Source organism: Nymphaea colorata, chromosome 6, assembly GCF_008831285.2.
Source record: "Nymphaea colorata isolate Beijing-Zhang1983 chromosome 6, ASM883128v2, whole genome shotgun sequence".
Taxonomy (NCBI): domain Eukaryota; kingdom Viridiplantae; phylum Streptophyta; class Magnoliopsida; order Nymphaeales; family Nymphaeaceae; genus Nymphaea; species Nymphaea colorata.
Window position 1 is genome coordinate 12,357,974 of NC_045143.1, and position 24,058 is coordinate 12,382,031.

General features: G+C 36.9%; 2 protein-coding genes across 13 annotated transcripts; one reads left to right on the plus strand and one right to left on the minus strand.

Moving 5' to 3' along the window:
- Positions 1–11,781: 11,781 nt before the first annotated feature.
- Positions 11,782–17,817, plus strand: LOC116256417 (uncharacterized). 12 transcript variants are annotated; one of them, XR_007573719.1, is made up of 6 exons: positions 11,784–12,251; positions 14,609–14,770; positions 16,196–16,245; positions 16,502–16,579; positions 17,003–17,227; positions 17,353–17,817. XR_007573719.1 is itself a non-coding variant. In XM_031632779.2 (5 exons), the coding sequence occupies exons 1-5, from the start codon at positions 12,070–12,072 to the stop codon at positions 17,374–17,376; spliced, it is 555 nt and encodes a 184-aa protein (XP_031488639.1). In that variant the 5' UTR covers positions 11,783–12,069; the 3' UTR covers positions 17,377–17,817. The 12 variants fall into 12 exon arrangements, 2 of the variants coding, with proteins under 2 accessions (XP_031488639.1, XP_031488640.1); XR_007573717.1 differs by having other exon boundaries at positions 11,782–12,251; positions 16,196–16,579; positions 16,678–17,227; XR_004173113.2 differs by having other exon boundaries at positions 11,782–12,251; positions 16,502–17,227.
- Positions 17,818–19,288: 1,471 nt separating this feature from the next.
- LOC116256426 (DEAD-box ATP-dependent RNA helicase 41-like) lies at positions 19,289–23,375 on the minus strand. The gene is made up of 3 exons (XM_031632790.2): positions 22,861–23,375; positions 22,386–22,481; positions 19,289–21,833 (listed from the first exon to the last, which is right to left on the minus strand). The coding sequence occupies exons 2-3, from the start codon at positions 22,438–22,440 to the stop codon at positions 20,290–20,292; spliced, it is 1,599 nt and encodes a 532-aa protein (XP_031488650.1). The 5' UTR covers positions 22,441–22,481; positions 22,861–23,375; the 3' UTR covers positions 19,289–20,289.
- Between the last annotated feature and the right edge of the window lie 683 nt (positions 23,376–24,058).

Sequence of the window (24,058 nt, forward strand, 5' to 3'; positions counted from 1 at the left end):
GTCAGAGGCATGGAGCACATATTGCCCTATCCATCTTGTCCTATAGAACATGAATGAACTATCAGGGTTTTGATACTTGATGGAAATTGATTGTTTTGGTGTAGCTACATGGGTCCATTCTCTAATTGACCTGATCAATCACCCAATTAATTTGACTCAAACAGGAAAGCATGTATTGTTCTATTTGATGCAGAACTCCACTCAAAAAAGAAGAGTTCTATTGAATTGTTTAATTTTCACTACAACAAAAATGGCTATTTGCCACAGCCAAAATCACTACCACTTAGCCCAAAAACTGTGGCTGAAGATATTCTCAACTATGGTCTGATTGTGACAATTAATTAAAGTAACTATGACACTCGCCCTTGTAACTATTGACCTTTTGTCATGATTTTAGCGGTGGCTGTTGCATCCACCAGCCACAGTTTACCTAACCATTAACCATGCTTTTGTTATTACTTGCTACAGTATGACTCTTCATATATTAGCTATGGAAATTGTGGTTATTGATTATTTTATTTTTGTTTTGCATCTATATACTTGTGTTAGTGTTATATATATATATATATATATATAAAGTAAACACAAAAAAAAAGTAATACATACAAGATGTTGTTTACAACTTTACACAACTGAAGTTTACGAAACAATTACATAAAATTAATAAACATTGTTTGAATGATAGCCCACTAGTAACCGATTGTTTCTAAAGCAACAAACAAGTCTACAAAGAATGTAAACAAGGTGTTCATGTGGGAAACCAAAAGCAAGAACAACAAAGGTCACAAAAGCAGCAGTCGACCTTGGTGTGTTGTTCATGAACACAAAAGCCCTAGTAGTAGCCAAGACCACCGTGGTTCCTAATGAATCCCAAAATCAACACGGCAAATACAATGAATATGCTAGACACCAATCCAAACTTGCAAATGACTCTCACAAGAAATCTCTTGCAGTCATCGATGTTGCCTTTATTGTAACCTTCAAGAGGGAGAGATAGATGTTGCAGGGTTCACTAAACGTCAACCACGTCCATTTTTAGTGTCATTGTAGTAGCTTTTGCATCCATAGGGTTACTTTGACCATCTACTTTGCATTCATGGAGAAGAAGAGCTGGCACAAATTAGCAACATTAAGCTACCCTAGAGGAACAACTTTTTCTTCATCATAGCAAGCATCAGCCTTTGGATCCCATATTTTGGGGCAGGTCCATTATATCTATGTACAACTTTTGCCTGCAGAAAGGACAAGCTGATTACCAGCTTGTCAAACATTATAAACTTATTGAGTGCACCTACATACAAACAGATTGAACATTTGCTACTTGTCCAACTAATATGAGAAAAATTCCTTTAACATCATCAGTTTTAGCAAGACATTTTGTTTTTCTTGGAGAAATCTTGTTTAAACCAAAAACAAGAAATAAAAAGACTAAAAAACTATAAAAAAATTCCATGATCTCATACGTAGATTTCTCCAAATTTGGTACAACCACGAATCATCTAAGTCTAACAAGAAATAAGACACCATTACTAAACTATAATGAATTTGAATTTGGGGTAGTACCTAGAATTCAATCATGTTAAGAATATGTAAAATTGTTCAAGCTATTGTAGAAAATACTTCTGAAGTAGCAAACTTCTATTATACACATTTCTTGCATTAAAAACCTACCTGACTATGATCAAGGAATGGGATAATAGAAGCATAGATGCACCAGTATTAATGGTACGTGAATTTCACAATGGTGTATGTTTATGAACAAGACTCCTCATGGTTCAGTCTTGCACTGACTAGTCCTGCAATCCCCATATTATTAAAGCAATTAGATAATGGAAGTCAACATTTAAAAACAACCATATATTCTATGAAGCTTTTTGTCACAAATTCATGCCGACATTCTTCCTAGGTTTCTTGAAGAAAAACAAATCCTTATATAATAAGTAATGCACTAGAACACATCGAGATAAACACTTGAAAGAAAAAGAAATAGGAAAGAAAGGAAAAACTTGCTAAATCAACATTAATCTAACTGACAAGAAAAATAACAATAATAATGAACCTTGTTACAAACTTTGGACATGTTTTTGCAGTTATTAAATCAATGCAAGGAAGTGTTTTATATGAATACACGTGCAAATTTGGATATTTTTTACATAATTGCATAACAAAAAAGCAATCATGAGAAAGTCATGCGGTACAAAAAAAATAATTATGAGAAGAGCATGTTTGAATATCATTCAAAGCCTCCCATATGGAAAAAAGAAAAATGAGGATATCTTCAAGCTTTACTAAAATGTGATCAAATGGTTTGATGTCTTTCCTATTCACTCTGGTTATCAATCTTTTCAAAAATAGTACATCATTCCAATATATTTTATTAATAAAAAATCTTCCATCATGATTGGCAAGGTACATAAACAATTATATTATAAATCCGACTCCAAACTTCTAAGAGAAAAGAATGACACTTTGGTCAAAATTTCAACATTAAATATGAAAACCTGAAAAAGCTTTTTCCAAGAAACAACACTAATGTGATGCTCAAAAATTTATTTTGTTAATGTCAACAAATGAATCCATTGAAGAACAGTCTAAAGGATCAATCCAGATAGTAATCCACTACAGCCCTTATGGATAAACGTGTGTGGCACACCTACATTGTGTTTTGGAACTAAAGTTTCATAAGCCAAACTAAATTTGAATAGGTTAATGACAAATTCAAGTAATGCCTATCAGCTTTAAAACAAGTAAACAAGATACTCCATGGTTAACAGTAAGGACATAAGTACAACAATCATCGTGTTAACAAAGTCTACGGTTGGACTTAGTACCATATGTGGCTTATTAATCTCTACATATGTCGGTTTGAAGCTTGATTAATGAAATCCAAAGTCCTAATTAGAAAAGAACATGATTAGGTGGTGTATTCTTAGTTTAAACTTAAAATTACTTGAGGACATAATAGGAATTAATTAGAAACTCCGAGGGCAAAAAATTTAATTTTGGTTTAGGGATGTTTTAGGTATTAGTTGAAAAGTTAAACAGCAAGCTTCGTTTGAAAAATTAAGAAGGATATAGCATGCATTTAATCAAATGTGAGGGGCACAAATGTATTTTTTATCTAGGAATATGTTGGTAGTTAACCAAAAATTTAAGGGGCGAATTAGGAATAGAAATTTAGATGGGCACAATAGGCATCTAGTGAACTGAAAAAAGGTAGATTTGTAAATGACCGTTGGGTTTGGGATGAGAAGGAATTTCTTAATTAGCAAAGCATAAACTTGTAATCGAAACAAAATGGAAATACAGAGGCATTAAACAAAGTATAATGGGCAAGATTGTAAATTACTAATTGAATGGGATTAGAAGTAATTCCTAATATTGTGATGTATAAAAATGGAAAAATAAACATCAAAGGCAAAGTAGTGGGTTGGCTAGATGGTTATGACCCTTAGTTTTACATGTTCTAACAAAATTTGAAATACAAGTAAGAGGTGAGAATGGCATTCAATATTGCGCCCTCAACAGCAGCCTTGGGTAAGAACAGGAGCAATAGCGAGAGTGGGACAAAAAGAAAAATAGAAGGGAAGAGATAATAGAGAAGGCGGAAGAGATAATAGAGAAGGGGGCGACCCCTCTAGGTGTGCCTTTAGTTCTTAGTCTAAATAGGAAAACATGTAATGTAGGATAACAGAGAAAAAGGGAGAGGTAGGGTTTCTAATGGTTGAAATTTGATGTGTATTTCTTAATTCATGATTTAGATCAATACATCTAATTGTTAGTCAATCTTAGACATTGGAACAAAACTCTAATTACATTGATCTCACCTAAACTTTCAACCCAATAGTGATACAATGGATTTCAGTTTACTTAACTTTATTTAAAATATTATCATAATTGGATGAATTAAAAGTACCCGCATTGGGCCCTCACAAGATGCATGTCTAACTCTTTTAAACTAACAAACTCCACTTTGTGGGTTATAAATATAACAGTGATTTTCTACATGAGTTGTAACTTGTAATGTCGATCACACTTAATTTTTTCCGATACTCATATTGCATTAATGCATCATTTTTGTCTGTGAATGTTGTTTTTACTATTTTATTCATTATTCAACTTGAATGAGTTTGTGTTTTGGCTCAACTTAAGCCAGCATGGGGAAAAGGTACAATTAATTAATTTATGCTACCATGTTGAAAAATAATATGCAAGTTGCCCAGTATTCATGATTTAGCGAAGTGCCCTTGGCCAATACCTGCATGTATTGGAGGAGTATTTTAAGTTAATGTTAGTGACATTGTATGCTATAAATTAGAGCAGCATAGATGCATTAGCCATAAATCATTTCTTCCTGGTTAGACATTGCATTATTTATGTGTTATCCTCCTTTAATATTTGTGTGTTGACTTTCTTTTACTCCTTGTTTATAATGTTTTAAATGTTGAATCCAAATATCTATTTTATTTTATGTTTGACTAGTGAATGAGGCTGTATTTAGATAACCGACATCGATGTTGCATTTCTTGTTGAGATGCACAAATAAAATAAATTGATGAGTGGGTTGTTGAAATCCACAAATGATCAGTTATGATGTAGGTATACGTATATGGCTAAAATGATGTGGTCCATGGTTTGTTGGGATCCATGAATGATTGAATAAAATGTAGCATGCAAAAATGGAATGTGATGCATAGGTTGATGGGTCCATGAATAATTGATTATGATGCAGGTACTTGATGAGCCATGTTTGGAAGCTAGTATCAAATACTGACATATGCTGGTATTTTGGCCAGTATAAATGAATGATATGAGAGCATTTATGCCTTGATGAATGTTTTCATGTGCTAACAATTGTATAGAAGCCCCTTGACTGAATGGTTTATTATTTTGTCTAATTAGATGATTGATTGATGTGACTAAATGACTAAACGATTGTGTATGTTTGAATGTATTAATTGATTGCAATGTTTGGCAGCCTTTTTTAGTGTGAAAGATAACATTGGGTAACAACCTATGGCTAGAAAATTGTAGGAGAATATCATTTGATTTTGAATGACTACATGTCAGTCATGTCCATCGCAAAAGGGATTGAGTAGGGCTCGATGATGTTTTGTTCTGATTATCTATTCAAGTATATATTCCCAAGGCTCCCCTATGATACTAAAGGAGCTAGTCCATCCTCGGCACCAGTGAGTGTGACTTGCTGCTACAACAAGTATATTGAGCCCAACACATCGATCTAGAGTCATGATAGAGGTTACCGACCACCTCATGTCAAATGCATCATATCGTACCTTAATGCCTCATCTTAACCAATCGTAATTTATGCAACAATCGTGTCTTAGATTATAACACTCCAAAAGAATGTGCTATTACTCGTCACTCAATAATTGACTATGTGTTTGTTTATTGTTGACCTAAATTTATGTTATGGATATGATTCTTATTAAATTGTAGTTTGTGAACTAAAGATTATTAGCATTTTAAGATGCATGAATCATTGTACTATCATTTGAAAGATATGATGTGATACCTCACTTCGAACTAAGAATTTGGTCATACTTAGAATAATATGACATTTTTAGATAGTAATGTTTTTGGGTCCCCACTAGAAGTTGGATATGCACACTAATAATTGAGCTTGTCATTGAGAAAGGGCTCAACTCTAGGAAACAATGCCATCTTCTAAGGACTTTTTTATTGTATCATGTTTTGTATAATTAAGTTGATTATCATATGAAAACACTGATATATTTTTTCTCATGTTTTTCACATCCCCAAAATTTTTTTTTTTAAGAGTTTTTCAAAAAAATAAGGTTTTATTTTTAAATGAGAAAGAAAGGGACTCGCCCATCGGTATGAGGATCAACCGTTCCCGACACCTTTACCAGAGTAATCAATCCAAGGGCTATATTTATTCTTGATGCATCTCATTTTGACTTAAAAATCATTTGCATTATAAATGTGGTGTAGTGTTTGAAAAGAATGTTGAAGATTTGATGTTTCAAGATTTTGAGAAAGTTTTGAAGAATCATTTGAGAGTGTAAAACATTTTGATTTGAGAAATTTTGAATTGAGAAATCTTTATAAATATCATTCGAAAACCTTTGAAAATTACTTTTGGAAATCACTTGGGTGTTCTCTAAAGACTTTAAGTATGTTTGAGGTTTTGCTTTAATTCGGTTACTACCTAGTTAAAGCTGCATCTCATCTTGCTTAAGCTCTTTTGAAGAAGTGTTTGTGATCACAGGTGATGTCAAGTGAATGTGGATGTATGAATGCATTGATCCTACATTATTGAAAGAAAATCATTCATTCCTACCATAACATTCATCTAAGAGCATTCGTACCACCACATCTAAGTTTCTCATTTTATAATTGTCATAAATATTTTTATGAATAAAAAAAAGTTTTTGAAAATAGAATGTGGTTATAGACCATCAAGCATGATTCCAATATTGGGTCATCACTTGAGTTTTGATCTTGAGCAAATAAAAAGATCTTGAGAGAAAAATATTCAAAAGATCAGAAAAGAAGAAAGACTTGATACAAAAGAAATATAGAAACAGAGAGAGAGAGAGAGAAAGAAATTTTGAAAATCATAAAACCAAGGATTTAAAAGAGAGAGAGAGATATGTGTTCATATATATATATATATGTGTGTGTGTGTGAATGCTTGTGAAAAAAGAGGTTTAAATCAAATAGAGAGGAGAATATGATTTTAGAAAAAGAGAGAGAGATTTTAAAATAAAATATATCTATGTATATTCATATCTACGTATACGAGAGTTTGTAAAAAAATATGTTAAATCATAAAAAGAGGAAGACAAAAGAGAGATATTAATGTGCACGTATACATATGTAAACATTTATATAAACATATGTCTTCATGAAAATTGAACAATTAAGAAATAACTTAAAAATATCTGACTTTGATTTTTATGTAGGTTGGGAAGGAACTTGGACTCATGCAAGCGCCTAAACTAAGTCTTCAATGTCACATTAGAGAGAATTCATGCTTTCGAAAATCTTTTGAAAAATATGATTCTAAATATTTTTTGTATATAAACATAAAAAACGTTATTAGTTTGTTGGCTACAAGAGTATATTTTTTCCACTGTTGGGTATAGAAAGAAATCAAATATACATGGCAACATGGGAAAGCACTCATTAGGATCCCTAATTAAGTGATTAAGAAAGAAACTGAGCATGAGAATGATATGAAGAATGCATATTAACATGTACAAATTCGTGAATGAATAGTTTTCTCAGGTTGGACAAATCTCAACCACAAAAATCAATATAAGATAAAGAAATCTCTACCCAAACATTCATTAATCAAAAAAATTAGTATATTATGCATGAACATCATCTCAAGCATATAACAAACACATTTTTTGAAAATAAATGAAGAAATGAAATTTATTTCGCCTTGCTCACAGTGTCGGTGCACTCAAGAGTAGCTCTTGACTCCGAAAAGAAAGTCTTTAGAGCTTTCTTGCATGGCCATGAGGAGGTGGTAAGAGGAAATGATAAATAAAAATAATGACTACATACCTCAAATAAAGATGATAGTGAGAATGAAACTTCAAGATGATGATCCTAAGGTCACCATGGATGAAGCTCTAAAATGATGAAAGTATTCCTCCAAGACATCTTTTTGTGCTCTCTTGAAGAATTTGAACTTGGAAAGGTATGCTCCCAACGTTGGAGAAGAAGAAGAGAAGAAGAGAAAAATGCAAATTGAGGGTTAAGGAAAACTCTAAATCTTCAAAGTGAAGTATTAAAAATTCTCCAAGGGTTAGCCCATGCACAAGAGGAAAGATTATGGGGGTATTTATAGATAGTTTGGGAACCAAAATTCAAAGTTTGAATTTTTTTGAATTTAACAAAATTTTCATGCGAATTTTAAGTATTTTTGAATAATTTTATTTTTTTTTTAATAGGTTTTGGCTAAGTGGAATTGGCCACTAGCCCTGCAAACACCCCTTTGGGGGTGTGGGCTATTGGCCACCCACCAGGTCGAAAATCGCCCCCAAAGGGGTGGCTTTTCATCAAAATGGGAAGCCTTGGCGTGCCAAGCATTGTGCCTAGCTCGCTACGCGAGCGCGCAGCGCACTGTGCTCATCAGCATGCAACGTGTTGCGTGAAGTCTCGTTTGTGCACGGCGCGCGTTTGCATGGCCATGAGGTGTGCATGCCGGTGTGCGCTGCTCTTTTTTTTTCTTAAACAAAAACAAGATAAAATGAAATAAATTATAATAAAATCTAATAAAATGCATACATAATAAATAAATAAAGGTTGTTTATATAAGAAACATAAAATAATTTTTTATTTAAAATGTGTAAAAAATGATTTTTATTACGAATGGGCAGTTTTGAGTGACTCTAGGCTCGTTTTAGAGCCGGATTAGGTTCAATTGGTCGCCAACACGCCTACTGAGTGGTTCAAGCTCAAAAACATAATTTTGGTGTGAGGACGAGATATAAAACAAAAGGAAGTTTTGTGCATGCACGCGCGATGCTCAATAGTACCAAATTTTGTTGTTTTGAACTCGATTTTGGGTTTGAGTTTGAAATGCTTGATTTGGATTTGAACTTGGGGTTTGAATCTAATTTGGATTCGAGAGTTTGATTATGGATTTGAATCTCACGTCTGAAGTTGTGTTTTGAATTTGAATTTTGTGTTTGGTTTCAAACTAGGGTTTAGAAATTCATTTTGTATTGAATAGTCGCAAATTTATTTTGGGTCTAGGATTGAGCCTGAAGCCTTGGAATTAAATCCAAATAAAATAATTGAAATTTGAATGAACATAAAATACAGCCCTTTCTTAAAAAATTTGGGGTGATAACACATGTGAATGAAGGTGAACATTTGTTAACCCCTTTGTGGACTACTTTATATGTTTAACAGGTTGTGACAGCAGCCCATTTGATTTAATGTTTTACTTACATAATAGGACAAATCATATACCAAACATATGCTAATATTGTTATGTTGCAAGTACATTAGGAGTCACATGCTAACAACATGGGCAGATATTTTCATTATTGAATTCATCTCAACGTTGCACATAGCCATAAACAGTAAGGATTTTGCTGACATGATGTGCTAAAAAATGGAAAAATTATGATGACATTCTAGCAAAAATCAGCTTAAATGACATTCAAAGTGGAACAAGTGACTGAAATGAGTTATGTGAATGGGGTAGGCATAAGGCCTGGCTGGCCCAATCTAGAGTCAGGCTCGAACTCAAGCTTGGGCTGACCCGACCATCAAGTTCCATCCCTACGCGCGACAATGTGAGAAAGCACCCATTAGGGTTCCTCTAGACCCAAATGACTTTTCATCCAAGAGTGTTTCCCAGGGAGTCAAATTCGACTTCAGTACTCAGTTAATGAATTTCAGAAGTGTGTTCTGAAATTTTCATCCTTGACATTTGGAGTTTGAAGATAATGCTGCCGACTTATTATTTTAACCATGTTTAATTGGTTATTATAGCCATTTATTTATACTATTCATGTGGGGGCTAATACAGTTCAATAAATAATTACTTTTGGGATAATTTATTAGCTTTACATAAGACTTAATCTTGTTTGATACAGTTGCACGAAGCATGTGAAAATTGATTATCATTTTGTTTGTAAAAAGTCGCTTAGCAGCAACTTATCCATCTATTTGTGCTGTCTTCTTCTCAAGTAGCTGATATATTGACTAAAGCTACTATGAGAAAGCATGTTTTGCACTCTACAACCCAAACTTGAGCTCTGGTCTGACCCCCACCCTAAAAGTTGCAGGCCCTTATAATGGAACCATGTCCAATAGCAAAGATAATAACATCCATCCTTACAACAGAGTGCTAATCTACCATAGTAATGAGAACAGCCATGGGACTATCAAAGACAATCAAGATGGTTGTTGTGCACCTCAAAATACACGACTCCCCTTCCCAAGCCCAAGGGCGTCATGGTGACGGTATTTTCCAATAGCCTTTATAGGGGCATGATGATGAGAATCTTTTCGGAGGAGGTAATGACTGTTCTAAGTACATGATGACAGTCCTTCCTAAGGGCTTAAGGAGAACCTGGCTCAAGCGTAACAAAGAGGCTCAAGTGTAACAAAGAGATTAAAACATATAGATGCTGATAGGCAACCATATACGTGCCTTATAACTGAAGGAAAAAAGCATGAAGAGTAACATCAACTTTTTCTTCCCTGGATGTAGGCAACAAGCCAAACGACTTGAATCATGGTGCGCCTCCATATAGAGGTGAGCTCAACAATGACATATATATATATATATATATATATGCACATTGATACAGTGTAGTTTAGTAGCAGATTGAATCCCAGATGTGGATCCAGTTAGGCTTTGGATTTGGTTTTATTTGGCATTGATGTTCTTTAGTGTTTGAACTTTGTTACTCTTTTGTTCAGTGGGTCCGAGATCCAATTCGGATCTAGGGCCTAGGCCTATTAACAATGGTCTTTTTCTTTTGTTTAAGATTAATTGATGATCAAGGAAACCTTATTTTTCCTTTGTTGTTGAATTTCTCCTCCTGTTCCATGTTTTTCCCTTCATTCTTTGCTTTTTGGTGCTTTTTTCATGGGCGATTAGAGAGAGAAACTCTAATCACTACATCGGATTGGTGTCAGAGCCCAGGCTGCTGCCTAGATTTTTGTGATGTCTGGGAATCCAAAGGATGATCCGGCATTGGAAGAAGTCTCCAGTGAGGAGATTGAAAATAAGAAAAATAAAAAAAGTTCAACTAAGATTAGGTGATGATACTGATTAGCACGATGACCCAAATGTAAGAAAATATGCTGCAGATTAATAAAAATCTGGATGGATTTGCAAGAAAGATGGACAAATTCGATGAATGGAAGAAGAAATTAGAAAAACAGCCAGCCAAGATTGTACAACAAGCGGTTGTTTGGAATGTGGTCAAACCCTGCCTGATGCAGCAGCGGGACAGATTTCAGGCCTACCGCTAGATACTGGTGCTGCCAAACTTCACCTAACCACCACCGGACTTTGTTGCACCGACCAGCGACGCTTCTGCTCTCCCTTCGGCTGGAAATTTCCCACAAGGTACTACAAGTCCCCTTCTTGTTGCCCCTAACACTATGGAGATTTTATTTGTTGGACTTCCCTGCACCGACCAGTGACGTTTATGCTTTCCCTTTGATCGTTGGAAACTTCCCTACTAGGCTACTACAGATCCGCTTCTTATTGCCTCTAACACCAAAGAGATTTTGCCTTCTGCCTTTCCTGGAGACCATTGTCCCTAGTCAGTGCCCACCAGTTGGATGGTCGCCATCTGCCTCCATGGCTCCCAACTTCGGCACCACCCCTGGTGGATGCTCAAAATGAGTCAAAGACTGACTCTAACACCAATGAAGAGGTTGTCATATATGATGGTGAGAACATCTATAACCTCTTATTTTGTGTCATGTCTTAGCAACCCCAAGACTCTATCTTAAGTGGTTGCGAAACAACATTTTAGGATAAAATGTCATTTTGAAGGGCATGTATGTAGTGTCATAATGGATCGTGTGAAAATATGGTTTCTCACTATATAACACGGGTGGAGCAGTACTTGCACTGTATCGATACAACAATGATACGGGTATGGGTAGGCACTCAAGTACGTACGGGTATGGTTAACATACCCGAGTACCTATCCATCCATTTTCGGACTCCATCAGCTTTGACTGAGTCTAAAAATGTCCACAGTTAGGGTTTACATTTTTATTTTTTAACGTTAAATGAAAACATTAAAGAATAAACACAAACCCCTCGACGGTTCTGCATTTTCCCCACAGCAGCCAATGGCAGCAGCAAGATCGATTCCAGCAATTCTCCAGTGAATGGTGACTTCTCCGGCGAAGGGCGATGCCTTTTTAAATGTTAAAGAGAAGCGAAATGCAATGCGGTAGCGAAGCCCTCAACAGTTTTTGCAATTCACCCACAGCGACCAACGGCAACAAGCTCCGCTTAGGCGGACAACAACTTCTTCATCGAGTGGTGACCTCTCTGATGACCGACGATTTCTCTGGCGAAGGATGACACCTTTTTTAATGTTAAAAATAACCAAAACGCAACAAAGTCCTCGACCACAACGACTGAAATATGGTTCTCCATCGCCTGATTTGGGCGTTTTTTTCTCTAACCAACATTTAAGCATCTTATTTCTCCGGCAACCTTCACCCATTGTCCGACAGCCTCTCCCATTGACCGGTGGCAGGTATTTTCATCCTTCGTCGAGTTTTTTTTACACGGTTTGTGTGTTTTCCTAGACTGTTGTGGATAATCTGATTTTTGTGTTTTTCTGGTTGCCTGATTTGAGCATGCACTTATGTGATATAGCTCCAACAGCTGCACTATTTTCATGTGGCAGTTGCAGACTAGCAGAGCTACACAATTTTTTTTACAAGCTTAAATATGGCAAGCAGTAGCAGTAGTGTCAATATCGTTGCTCTAGTAGAAATGGATTCATCTCAGCCTCTTTGGTGCTACGTGACTAAACTAGGAAAAGCTAGTGGTGGTGGTGAGAATATGTTTTTTCTTGTAATTTTGCTAATATACATTTTACTGGCTCTTATACGAGTTGCAAGACACATTTATTGCATATCAAATGCCATGGAATTAGAGGTTGCGAAAAAATTAGCAAAGAATCGATGAAGGAATTGAAAAAAGAACAAGATGCAGCCGAGGCGAAAAAAATTCAACTAAGTCAAGTGAACTATATGTTCCTCGTTATGCTATTGAAGGAGGTGAAGATGCTTCAAAGAACAGAAAAATGAGCATGGGGATGGGACTTACCAAAACAATAGAACAAGCATTCAAAAATATGGGAAGGGCGGAGATGGATAGAAGGATTGGAATGTTCTTTTTTGCAAGTTCACTTCCTTTTAATGTAGTCAGACATCCTTATTGAAAAGATATTGTTACAAGTTTGGCTAATAGGCTAATAGCAGTTTGGTTGGTTATGTACCCATGAGTTCAATGAAATTGAGAATCGTAATTTTTGGAGAAGAAAAAGCAAACATCGAAAAATTATTAGAGAAAAAGAAATTTTCATGGACACAATATGAAATATTCATTGTTTCTGGCGGATGGACTGATATACAAAGACGGCAACTGATAAATTTTATTGCTTATTCACTTAATGGACCAATCTTTTTGAAGAGTGTTGATGCATCTGGGGAGTATAAAGATGCTGAGTATTTAAAAGGGCCATTTATAGAAGTCATCAAAGACGTGGGTGAAGACAATATTGTGCAATTTATTACTGATAATGCTCCAGTTTGTGAACAAGCAGAGATGAATTTGGCAAGTGATTCCAAGTATAGTCACATACTCTGGACTCTTTGTGTGGCACGCAGTATAAATCTAGCACTTAAAATGTGTTTGCAATCCATCAAAGAAGATGCAAACATTGTTAAATTGTGTTCATAGATTGAAGAGCTTGAGCATGATATCAGAAACATTAGAAATTTTGTTGTAAACCACTACAATACTCTTGCTATATTTAATAACCTGATTTGAAATTATTAGCGTAGCAGAGACTTGTGTTGCATCCATTATTGTAATGATGACAAAAATAAGGCAGGTGACACATGCATTAACACTTATGGTGACTGACAATGATTGAGAGTTTTATTGGACTGATGACATTGTGAAGGTTCAAGAAATTAAAAAATGTATTTTATATGATGAATGATGGGATAAGATAACATATTTTTTGCAATTTATAGAGTCTATTTCTAAGAGAAGTTGATAAAGAAGAGCCTATGCTTCATAGAGTTTATGATATGTAGGATAACATTATTGAAAAAATTCAAAACATCATTTTTAGACATAAAAAGAAAAATGTTGCATTTGATGATTCTAAGTGTTTTTATCATATGCATAAAATTTTAGTAAGAAGATGGAATATAAACAATAACCCTTTGCACATATGGCACTCTCCTTAAATCCCAAATATGATGGAAAAACATGGTTGACAAGAGGTAATGGTTGTGTTCCTCCTAATCGAGATTCAAAAATATCGAATAATAGGAAGATATATTTGAGAAAACTATTTTCTGATTCTCATCAATTGAAGATAATGAATAGTGAGTTTGCAAGCTTCTTTGATAGAAGAAGTGACTCATTGCAAGGTGCAATGGCAAGAGATGAAGAAGATCCTGTTAATTGGTGGATATGTTTCAATGCTAAATCTTCAACAACTTGTGTTGAAGTTATTATCTCAACCTACAACCTCTTATTGTTGTGAAAGAAACTGGAGCACTTATTCTCAAATTCACAACATTAAGAGAAATAAGCTAACTAGTAAGTGAGCAAAAGATTTAGTTTATGTCCACTCCAACCTATGCTTACTTTCATGTACTTCAGATGATTACAGGTATTTCTTTCTTTATCTTTGATATGTATACCTATGTATATTATATTGGTTGTTTAAAGTTAATATTAACTTAAATCGTATTGGTTTTACAGGTATTTCTTTCTTTATCTTTGATATGTATACATATGTATATTATATTGGTTGTTTAAAGTTAACATTAACTTAAATCGTATTGGTTTTGTTGCAACTTGCAGTTCATGATCATCCAAGCATTGGGATGTTAACCCAGAGGACGTTGATGTAGAACTTGAAGGAGAACATGATTTGCATGTTCTTAATATGGACCTTACAAAACATGTTGTTCCTTCTAATCTTGATGATGCAACTGAGGAGAATCAACAAAGCTGATATATTTTGTATGTTAATTACTTTCATACTTTGTTTAGTAGTATTCATAAGTTTTGGATCATGATTTATTAATATGTGTGTGTGTGTGTGTGTGTGTGTGTGTGTGTACGGCCGTACCCCCACACCCAAGCTTTTTGAAAATGGTTTGCACCGGCACCCGTACCCGTACCTATGTGATAAGTTTCTCAATATATAGTTGATAAGTTAAACTTAGAGAGTGAGGAACTACCCCATCCTTATTAGTTGTGGTTTAAGAAGGAAAATGAAGTCCCTATCACCCATACGTACTTAGTGAAAATTTCCATGGGAAACTACTAACATGATAAGGTTTGGTGTGGCAAAAGGGCTATGACTGCCAGTCATATTTTATTAGGACATTTGAGGTAGTATGTCTGTACGACTATTCACAATGGTCACAGAAACACTTATGGTTTCAAGTTTAGAGGGGAAAAAGATTGTTCTGCTACCTAGTAGGGAGTTTAGTTCCATTAGAGGGAAGGATTCTGATAAGGCATCAAACATTGTCGGTCTATCTTATAGAGATTATCATGATTGATTGGCGGGTTTATTAGTTATTACCCTATTGTAAATGAAACATGAGACTTACAATGTGCTCAGAACGGTCACATGCCCTGGTAGAACCTTGTCGACAACTCATGCAGGTGATGCACTTCTAGTAGTAGATTTTGTTTCAATACTACTTTCGCAAGTCGGGGACACCTGTGCACCTACGCACGGTGGCCCAAAGGGCAATCTCTACATCGCGGCTCACCTGTATAACGACAGCACTATCTCATTCATCAAGATTCACGAGCCAAATGTTTCGACCCAGGGAGAATGATGTAGTGTGGTCTAGTGGTAGGTCGGATCGCATATTCAGATTTAGTTAAGCTTTGTAGTTCGTTTTATTTGGCATTGATGTTCTGGAGGTTTTGGACTTTTTTGTTTAGTAGATCTGATATCCAATTCAGACTAGGGCTTAGGCCTCTTAAAAAGACCTATTTTCTTTTGTTTAGTACTATAATAATGCTTTTCCCTTCGTTCTTTGTTTTCTAGTGTTTTTTCTCGTGTGGATTAGAGTGAAGAACCATAATCACTATATATATATATATAAATGTTTGTGTGTGCATGTTTGCATTTGTACAATCAGCCGTAACCCACCTCTGGAGGATATATATATATATATATATAATATTTGTGTGTGCATGTTTGCGTTTGTACAATCAGCGGTAACCCACCTCTGGAGGATATATATAATGTTTGTGTGTCCATGTTTGCATTTGTACAATCAGCCGTAACCCACCTCTGGAGGACACATGCTAAGACTTTGACACAAGTAACAGTGTGTATCCTTTTAGCCATCTGAAGCATGTATTTCCTTAGTGCATCGTGGACAAGCTGACCTTTTTCCTGGGGATTTTTTGGCTTCCTAGGACCTTTCATCTATTAAATGCGGTGATCAAGTACGGATGCATAGGAACCGGTAAAAATCTCTCTTCTCCTTCCTCTTCTTCTTCTTGCTCTTCTATTTTTCAACAGGGAACTGTTGCTGCCTCTCTGCTTGCAATCTGGAGCCGCTGTTGAACATATTGTGCAGGCGACGACTTTCTTCATGCCTCCAATCCACTGCCACTTCACTTGATCCAACATTATGACCGAGCTTTTTTCTTTTTCTAGAAGTAAATTTGAATGATATTGACATTCGTTACACCTGGTTAGTCTCGTTGCATGAACCGCAGAAACTGCTGTGCCCAATCAATCTGGTTATCCTCATCGCACTCATTATTGTAGCGGAGTACCATACGTTTTCTTCCTAGGTGCCATGCTCCTCTGTTACTATCTGAATCTTCCAGTTCATGTGCATAAATTTTCATAATCTTTTATCCCTGGATTTGAGCATTAAAGTTTTTTTTAGTGGCATGAACTGAGTCAATGTCCGACCAGTACAACTGATACTATATCAGTATAGTATCACGCACAATCTATCTTGCACACGTCAAAGCATAGGGGTTCTAGTGTAAGATTCATGCCAGCTGTGCTCAAACTTGAGACTTATTGAGGTCAGGCACTTGTCTTTGGCTGCTCTATAATAATGGAATACCTAGGCTTTGAATGTAGAATGTATCTCTTAGGTTATGTTATCTTTTCCTGACAGAAAACTTGCTCTCCTCCATATTCTTCAGCCACATAGACGCCTTTACACTTATTGCATTTATGACCTCTTATATTTGCATGTCTAGGTAGTTCATGTTCTTGCTTCAAAAGGGATGACTGTGGTTCCATTTGAGCTAAACTACTTGGTGGATTCTGTTCAGTCCATACTGAACATCACTATGGACGCTGATATGTTAAGTCATTTTGATGAGTGGCAACGTGCACGCGATGATAAGAAGTGTGAACCTCTAGATGAATGGCCTGTGGAACTGCGCCGTGCACGTCTCATTCCGGCTGTGGACTACTTGCAGGTGCATGTTTGCTTATACAATTTAGAATCTCAATCTCTTAATAAGACGTGACTGCTGCTTCTTTTAATCTTATATATTAACATTATAGTATGTTAAGGTAATTAAATAATTTCACACATTTTCAGGCACGCGGGCACGAGGTAGGTTGATTAAGGAGATCCAGGAGAGCTTCACAGTCGATGCATTTATAGTAAATGCTACTGACTGGGAGAAAGTTTGTCTGGGCAACCTGGTGGGAATGCCACTAGTGGTTGTTCCAACTGGATTCAAGAACATCACGGATCCACCAAAGAGTGGCACAAGGCGTCGAACTACCATCAGAACTGGCATATATGCACCACCTAATCATCATTCTGTGGTATTCTTCCGGCCCAAAAACTAGGTTGTGTTTGCAAGCACATTCTGCAGTATTTGCTAGGCATATTCTTTAAACAAGGTTGGTTATCGATGAAACGAGCATCAGCTGATCGCCATAACCATCTTTTCTGCGGATCTTGGGTCTACGTCTAGATTTTTTCTTATAAAAAGGAAAAAAACTATCATGTATTCTGTTGGCTTGTTTTCATGTATGAGAACTCCTTGTTTCCTCCTTTCGTGTCCCTACCGGCCCTGTTTAATTGTTGATTTTTGAAAGACAGTTTTCTGAAATCAAAGGGTTCTTTCGAAATCAAAAGGTTCTGGGGCTTACTAGGATCTATCTCTTTTTATCCCGCAGTCCTATGTATCATGCATACAACTTCACATTCTGTTTACGAGTCTTTAATTTTAGGCAGGCCTTAGCATTGGCAATGACGTATCAGTCGGTCATGGACCACCACGAACAACGCCCACCTATTGATGATCTTGGACCAGGAGATCAGCTTGAAGCCCACCAGTAGGTTAATATCACCGTAGTTTTTGGTGAAGGCAAACGTCTACTTATTATTTGTCTCGTGATGGGTTCTTCTGGCGAGCAAATTCGGTGGTTTATTAGGGAAACGACCCCCACGGAATTACTCCATCTCCCGGAGTAGATACGTTTTGTACTTGCCTTTTGTTTGTCGGAAATTTGGAGGCTATCAGTCCTTCAAGGTGCTCATCTTGTTGAAGCATCCGCTGGAGAAGCATGGAGAGTGCATCCCGATTAACACATATGTCTAATGGCATGTAAAAAGCATTTCAATAATATTTTACTTTTCTGCATACATTTGAATTTGGATCTTATCGTCATCCTTGGATCAGTTAATTCTCTTCAAAAGGGATGGAAAGCTTTTGTCATGGCCAAGCAAGCCAGTTGTTACTTCAAGATGAACTTTTCGCAATGATTTTTTCCAAACATTTGCATTCTTGCAAAACGACCTTTGGGATACCAAATCCATAGAGCGTCCTCGTTCTCCCTTGACATAAATCTGCTATGAATCTGGCCTAACCCACCTTGATATTAGTAAAGGTCCAAAGTTCTGTACATTTTTTAGCAGTCTTGACTGGTTGGACTGGCTCACATACGTTCAAACACTAAAAGAGAGTTTGATGATAAAACCATTTTATTCTTAAAACACGTTCCATGTCTTTAGAAATATGCAGTCTTGGAAAATATTTTCCTTATCAAACGCTTTTTAAAGAGACGGCATGTTATCAAATGTTTTCTAAAGTGAGTATCACGTCGTCGTTACAAGAAATGGCGAAAAATCAATTGGTGAATACAATGTCATATAAGACTGAGTAACCAAAAATGCTCCACTGTAGCACTTGATTCAGCTAATAGTGGCGAGGCTGTGCTCGACATAAACGCAAATTTGCATCTTCTATAGCTTGGTAAGAAAATATATTTGATAGATTCTAAAGAAAGGAATTTAAATAGGTATTTTCCCTGTTTAACTGTGTCAGAGATAGTGCATTAAATCCCTTTCTTAGTAGCAAATGGGATTAGGCAGATCCCTGTCAGGTTAATCTATATCTCAACAAAAAAGTACCTTTCCCAGGTTAATTTGGTGCAAAGATGGTCTTAAGAGAACAAGCAAGAAAATGAATTATTGTCTGGATTAAACAACAGAGAAGCATAAACATCCGCAACTATGATAGTGATTTAGGATAAAGTGATTCTTTTCACATATGCAATCATGTGTTCAACAGTATCCAACATTCCAACACAAGTAATAGTTATCAACGTGATCAGATTATGCTAATTCTACCATGGGCGCTCTGCATAGCTGGATTCATAACAGCCATACTTCAGAACCAGTAGCCGATATCAAAGACGCACCGAAAACCATGGATTCTTTGTTTGACAACTTGCATTTGCAACACTACAATAAAAAGTAGGTAGCGTAGGCCTGAATGTGGTTTCTAGTGCAAAGAATAGCCTTACGACAAACCATATTTTATTAAGTGTACTGACGAAACCTTGTTACTTTCTCGTAGAAAGTACGATGAGAGAGAATCACAATGTCTACTAGCTATTAACCGGCAACAAGTTATTTCTGACCTTTTATGTGCAAGGCATTGCAGTTGTATTTTTCTGCTGGCTGTTCTCCTTGCGTTTATTAGCCACCATCTCTCCATTGATACTGGAATTCAAAATGGACTGCATTTCCCTTCTCTTTACAAGAGAAGGTTTGCATGTGGAAAGTGGAAACGCCAAGCTAATTAGCCTCCTTAATTAACGATGTAGCAATGCCCGAAACCTTATGGCCCCTCTGTTAGAGGACCAAACCAGAGTATCAAGATGTGGAGAACACAGACAAGCCCCAGTCGATGTATAAGCATTTTCCCCTGTTAGCCGACCAATTAAGGGAATCATTCTTAGTGCTTTTATTTCATCTGGAAATGTCGACACTGCAACTCCTAATTCAATTCAATGAAGTCAAGCTTCATGCTTATTGCTTTCATATGAATGGGACGTTCCCCCATAACCCAATTCTCATCTAGAAAGGAAACGGCATGTAAGAACACCCTCTATGCCAACAGAAAGTCCACAGAGGCATGTCCTTTCGCTCTAGATTGCACGATTTGCTAGCCTTCCATTTCAAGCAAAGCAGCAGCAACCATGATCTCAGACGACCAACAAATTTGTAATTGACAATTCAGTAAGTGGGTTTCTGCCTCTTCCTTTGATGGCGCGCAGCATGAAAACCTTGTGAATGCGGTGAATTTAAGAGAGCCGTAGGGAGGGCAGACCCAGAAGATTTCAGAACATTGATTAATTCCTTAAATAAGTTTTTATCCTCCTCATTGATGAAAACAATGGCCACTCCATTAATGCCCAATCTGGAAGCTCTCCCAATCTGATGCACATATTCCTGCATTGAGCTGGGCATGTCAAAGATTATGACTTGCCTTACCTTTAGCATATCAACGCCGCGTCCTAATACCCCTGTTGCAACAAGTACAGAAACCTCCCCCGTCAGAAACAGTTTTAGGTTTTCTCTCCTCTCACTCATTGTCTTGTCCCCATGTACTGCCACGGCTCTCAAACCACTCGTGACAGTGATGGCCTCACATAGAAGGTCAGCCCCCATTTTGGAGCCCACAAAGACCACAGCTGGTGGCTTAAAATGCTGCTTGCTTGCTAATATATCGAATAACTTTTGCTTTTTATGCTTGGTTTCTACCCAAATCACAATTTGTTTCACGGTTTCCCTTGGCTTTCCAGGTTCCCCAGAAGAGATGCGGAGCAAATCTTTAGGCATCGTACCTAATGTCCTCTCTATATCTTGTGGTATTGTGGCAGAGAACATCATTAGTTGGGGTTGCGACAGTGCATGAATCACCTGCATCACCTCATCACGGAACCCTCTCTGAAGCATGCAGTCCACCTCATCCAAAACCAGAATCCCTACTTCATCCAGTTCAATATCCTGCTTGGTTAGGAGATCTATCAGGCGACCGGCAGTAGCAATGATCAGTTCTATACCTTGCTGAATCCTATAGATTTGTCCAGCGATGGGATCACCACCAACAATCAGTGCTGTCTTGAATGGCAGACCCTTTCCAAGTACCTTAGCTAGTTCCTCAACTTGTGCACACAACTCCCTCGTGGGCGCTAAAACAATTGCTAAGGGTTTCTTCTTTTGAGAGGGGTGCTGAAGACGAAATTTTGCACAGCGGGAAATAAGAGGTACCAGAAAAGATGCAGTTTTCCCTGATCCAGTTTCAGATGAAACGAGTAGATTTCTACCCATGAAAGCAGCAGGGATAACCTGCATTTGAATTGGTGTTGGTATGACATAGCCTGCGGCTTCCAGGTTGCTCTGCAGCTTCAGTGGAAGTTCATGAGTGGAGAATGACAAAATTGGTGGAGGAACTGAATCTCCCGTAACATGTATGTCAATCCTGTACTTCAGGGATTCAATCTGGGTACCCTTAAAACATGTACTATTTGGCCCAGTATCTTTTATATAAAAGCACTCATCAAGTGCAGGAACTTTTATAGGGGAAGCGCTAATTTTGATTGGTTTGATAGAATTGGAATGATGCCTGGCAAGAACAACTTGTTTACACTCGAGGCTGCAAATATCATCTTCTGTTGCATCACAAATGTATTCACCATAACGGCCACAAACAGTACAGCGTGGCTCTGCTGGCAATGCTTCCCTCTGATCCTGGCACCTTGTTTTCACCGAACTTGCTGCATCATGCACACAAATTTGATAAGTGACCTGCTATTCAATGCCAGAACTAAAACCACCCATCACATTATTAATAATCTCCACAAGTTCCTTTGACGTCTCCTATCAAAATCTACTAAGCTGAAGCCACATGAACAAATTATAAATGGCGCAAATTGGTGTTTGCTTGCTCCATTTATTAAACAGCCTAAAGAGGCAGCGCATACAATTTGCTCAATGTTTCCAAAGTTCCTTAGGTGTACAATAATAAAACCATTTCACCAAAAAGGTTTACATCTCCTAATTTCACGATGGATCAGCTTAATTGGTATTTAAAGTTCTAAACTATTTCCACGAACGATCATCTAATTGAAAAAAACTACTGCAAATATAGTAGCAAAATGCCGTTTTCAACCATTAAGACGTTTGTCATCCCCATGTAAGTATTTTTTTTTACAGACAACCAAGGCACCAAAAAAAAAAAATGTGGTTCGAAAAAAGATACCTAATGAATCTTCGCTTGTATTAACGCCCAAGGGAGAATGACAACGAATTGCAATGCAAATTCTCACCTGAAAGAGCTTCGACAGTTTGTTCGGACTGTGTATTGTCGTTTCTCACTCCCATCGAAGGTTTGAATTCCAATGCCTAGTGAACAGCTTGAAAGCCTAACAAAAACAGCAACATGGGTTGGGAAAGATCAGATTGCAAAACAGAATTCAGCAACTATCTGGCACCACATAAAGCCCTCTTGACAAAAGCAGAGGAAGAAGATGCTGATAAAACCACCGGTCTCGACCTCAAAGCTGTTAATGGCGGGTTCAGAGACCATCTTGGCCCTTCTACCAGGGACAGAGCTTAGGCTTGGGCTTTGCATCCTCGTGATAAAGAGGGTTGTGACAAGAAGAAGATTTAAGAGTTCAAGCACTAAAATTCTTCAAACAAAGAGAAAGAACTTCATGGCGAGAAAATTTTTTTGGGGCAAACTACAAAGAAACAATCTAACAAGCAAAATTGAAGCACATATGCGAATGATGAATATGCTACCTGTCGATCAACCAAGATCGAGCCCGCTGCTGCCGCGCGGCGAGTTCTCTCTCTGACTCTCTCCTCTTCTCTTCCGAGTCTCCGACCTCCTACCTGCAGGCTGCAGCCCTGCTCTCTCCAGCCGTGCTCCCTTTCTCACTCTTTCATTCCCTATCTCCCTCTCTTTGTGTCTCGTTCTCTCCCTCGCACTCTCTTCGCTGCCTTTTTCCCCCTAGGTTTTCCTGCGTTTTTCTTTCGAAAACAGGTTTTCGAAATAGAGATTTCGAAATAGGGCAACGAAAGGTGCTGTGATTTGTAGGTTGGATTCGGGTAAATGACTCAACTAAAAAAATTTTGAAAATTTTTTAACGTAAATTTTTTTTTTTCAATTGATTGGGGTGGAGCCACGACCCAGGCGCTGTCTTCCTTGCGGTGGTAGCAGGGATAGTTTACGAGGCGTTGGTGCTCCCCGGCCGCAATTCTGGCTCGCTGTGGTAGCAGAGAGGGTTCGAGTGAAGAGAGAAACGGTGGACGAAACCCCGAACTAAAAATGAAAAAAAAAAAAACTGGAGTCGAAGAAATTTATACCAATAGTTTAAACTTATAGATTTAGTGCACCTCTTTTGCAATAGTTTCATAAACACGTCGAATTTAACAAAAATTAATACCACTGCATTTTTCTAAAATGTTTTTCAGAAAGAGGCTTGTGAAAGTTAAATTTATTTTAAATCCAGAATTTTATCCAAAATTTCATAAAGACACCCTTAGATTTGTTAAAATCGCTAAAAGTGGGTCTCCAAAATTTTTTTTTGAAATAAAAAAAGAAAACCTCCTTATAAAATTTGATTTAGGTACTCCTTGCTTCTAAGTCATTTTAGAATATTGTTAGAGCATTTTTTTATGCTCCATATACTCTAACGATGGATTGATTTCTTCTTTTTTACTCTTTACTTGTCATTAAAAATTCAAAACTTAAAAATGACTTCTAGAATGGAAGCCTCAAAACTCGCTAAGATAAAAAACCCAATCAAACCAACTCTCTTGCATGGAAGCATAAGATCATGTTAGCCTAGACACTTGAGAGGCGAATTCATGTCAGGCTAATTCATGTCATTAATAAACCTTTTTCCACATTAGATAACATGTGTACATATGAAAAAAGGAAGACTTTTGATGCTTTTAAGACTAATGACCTTATGGCTGAAACTATTATTGTAGC

What these genes read in the sequence shown, in the direction of transcription:
- LOC116256417 (XM_031632779.2), top strand. Translation starts at nt 12,070, where the DNA reads ATGACACCTTTTTTAATGTTAAAAATAACCAAAACGCAACAAAGTCCT. An exon ending in GTACGGATGCATAGGAACCG is followed by an intron (nt 16,246 to 16,501) that starts GTAAAAATCTCT and finishes CATGAACCGCAG; the next exon opens with AAACTGCTGTGCCCAATCAA. An exon ending in ACCATACGTTTTCTTCCTAG is followed by an intron (nt 16,580 to 17,006) that starts GTGCCATGCTCC and finishes ATGTCTAGGTAG; the next exon opens with TTCATGTTCTTGCTTCAAAA.
- LOC116256426 (XM_031632790.2), bottom strand. Translation starts at nt 22,440, where the DNA reads ATGGGAGTGAGAAACGACAATACACAGTCCGAACAAACTGTCGAAGCT. An exon ending in AACTGTCGAAGCTCTTTCAG is followed by an intron (nt 21,834 to 22,385) that starts GTGAGAATTTGC and finishes TGCATGATGCAG; the next exon opens with CAAGTTCGGTGAAAACAAGG.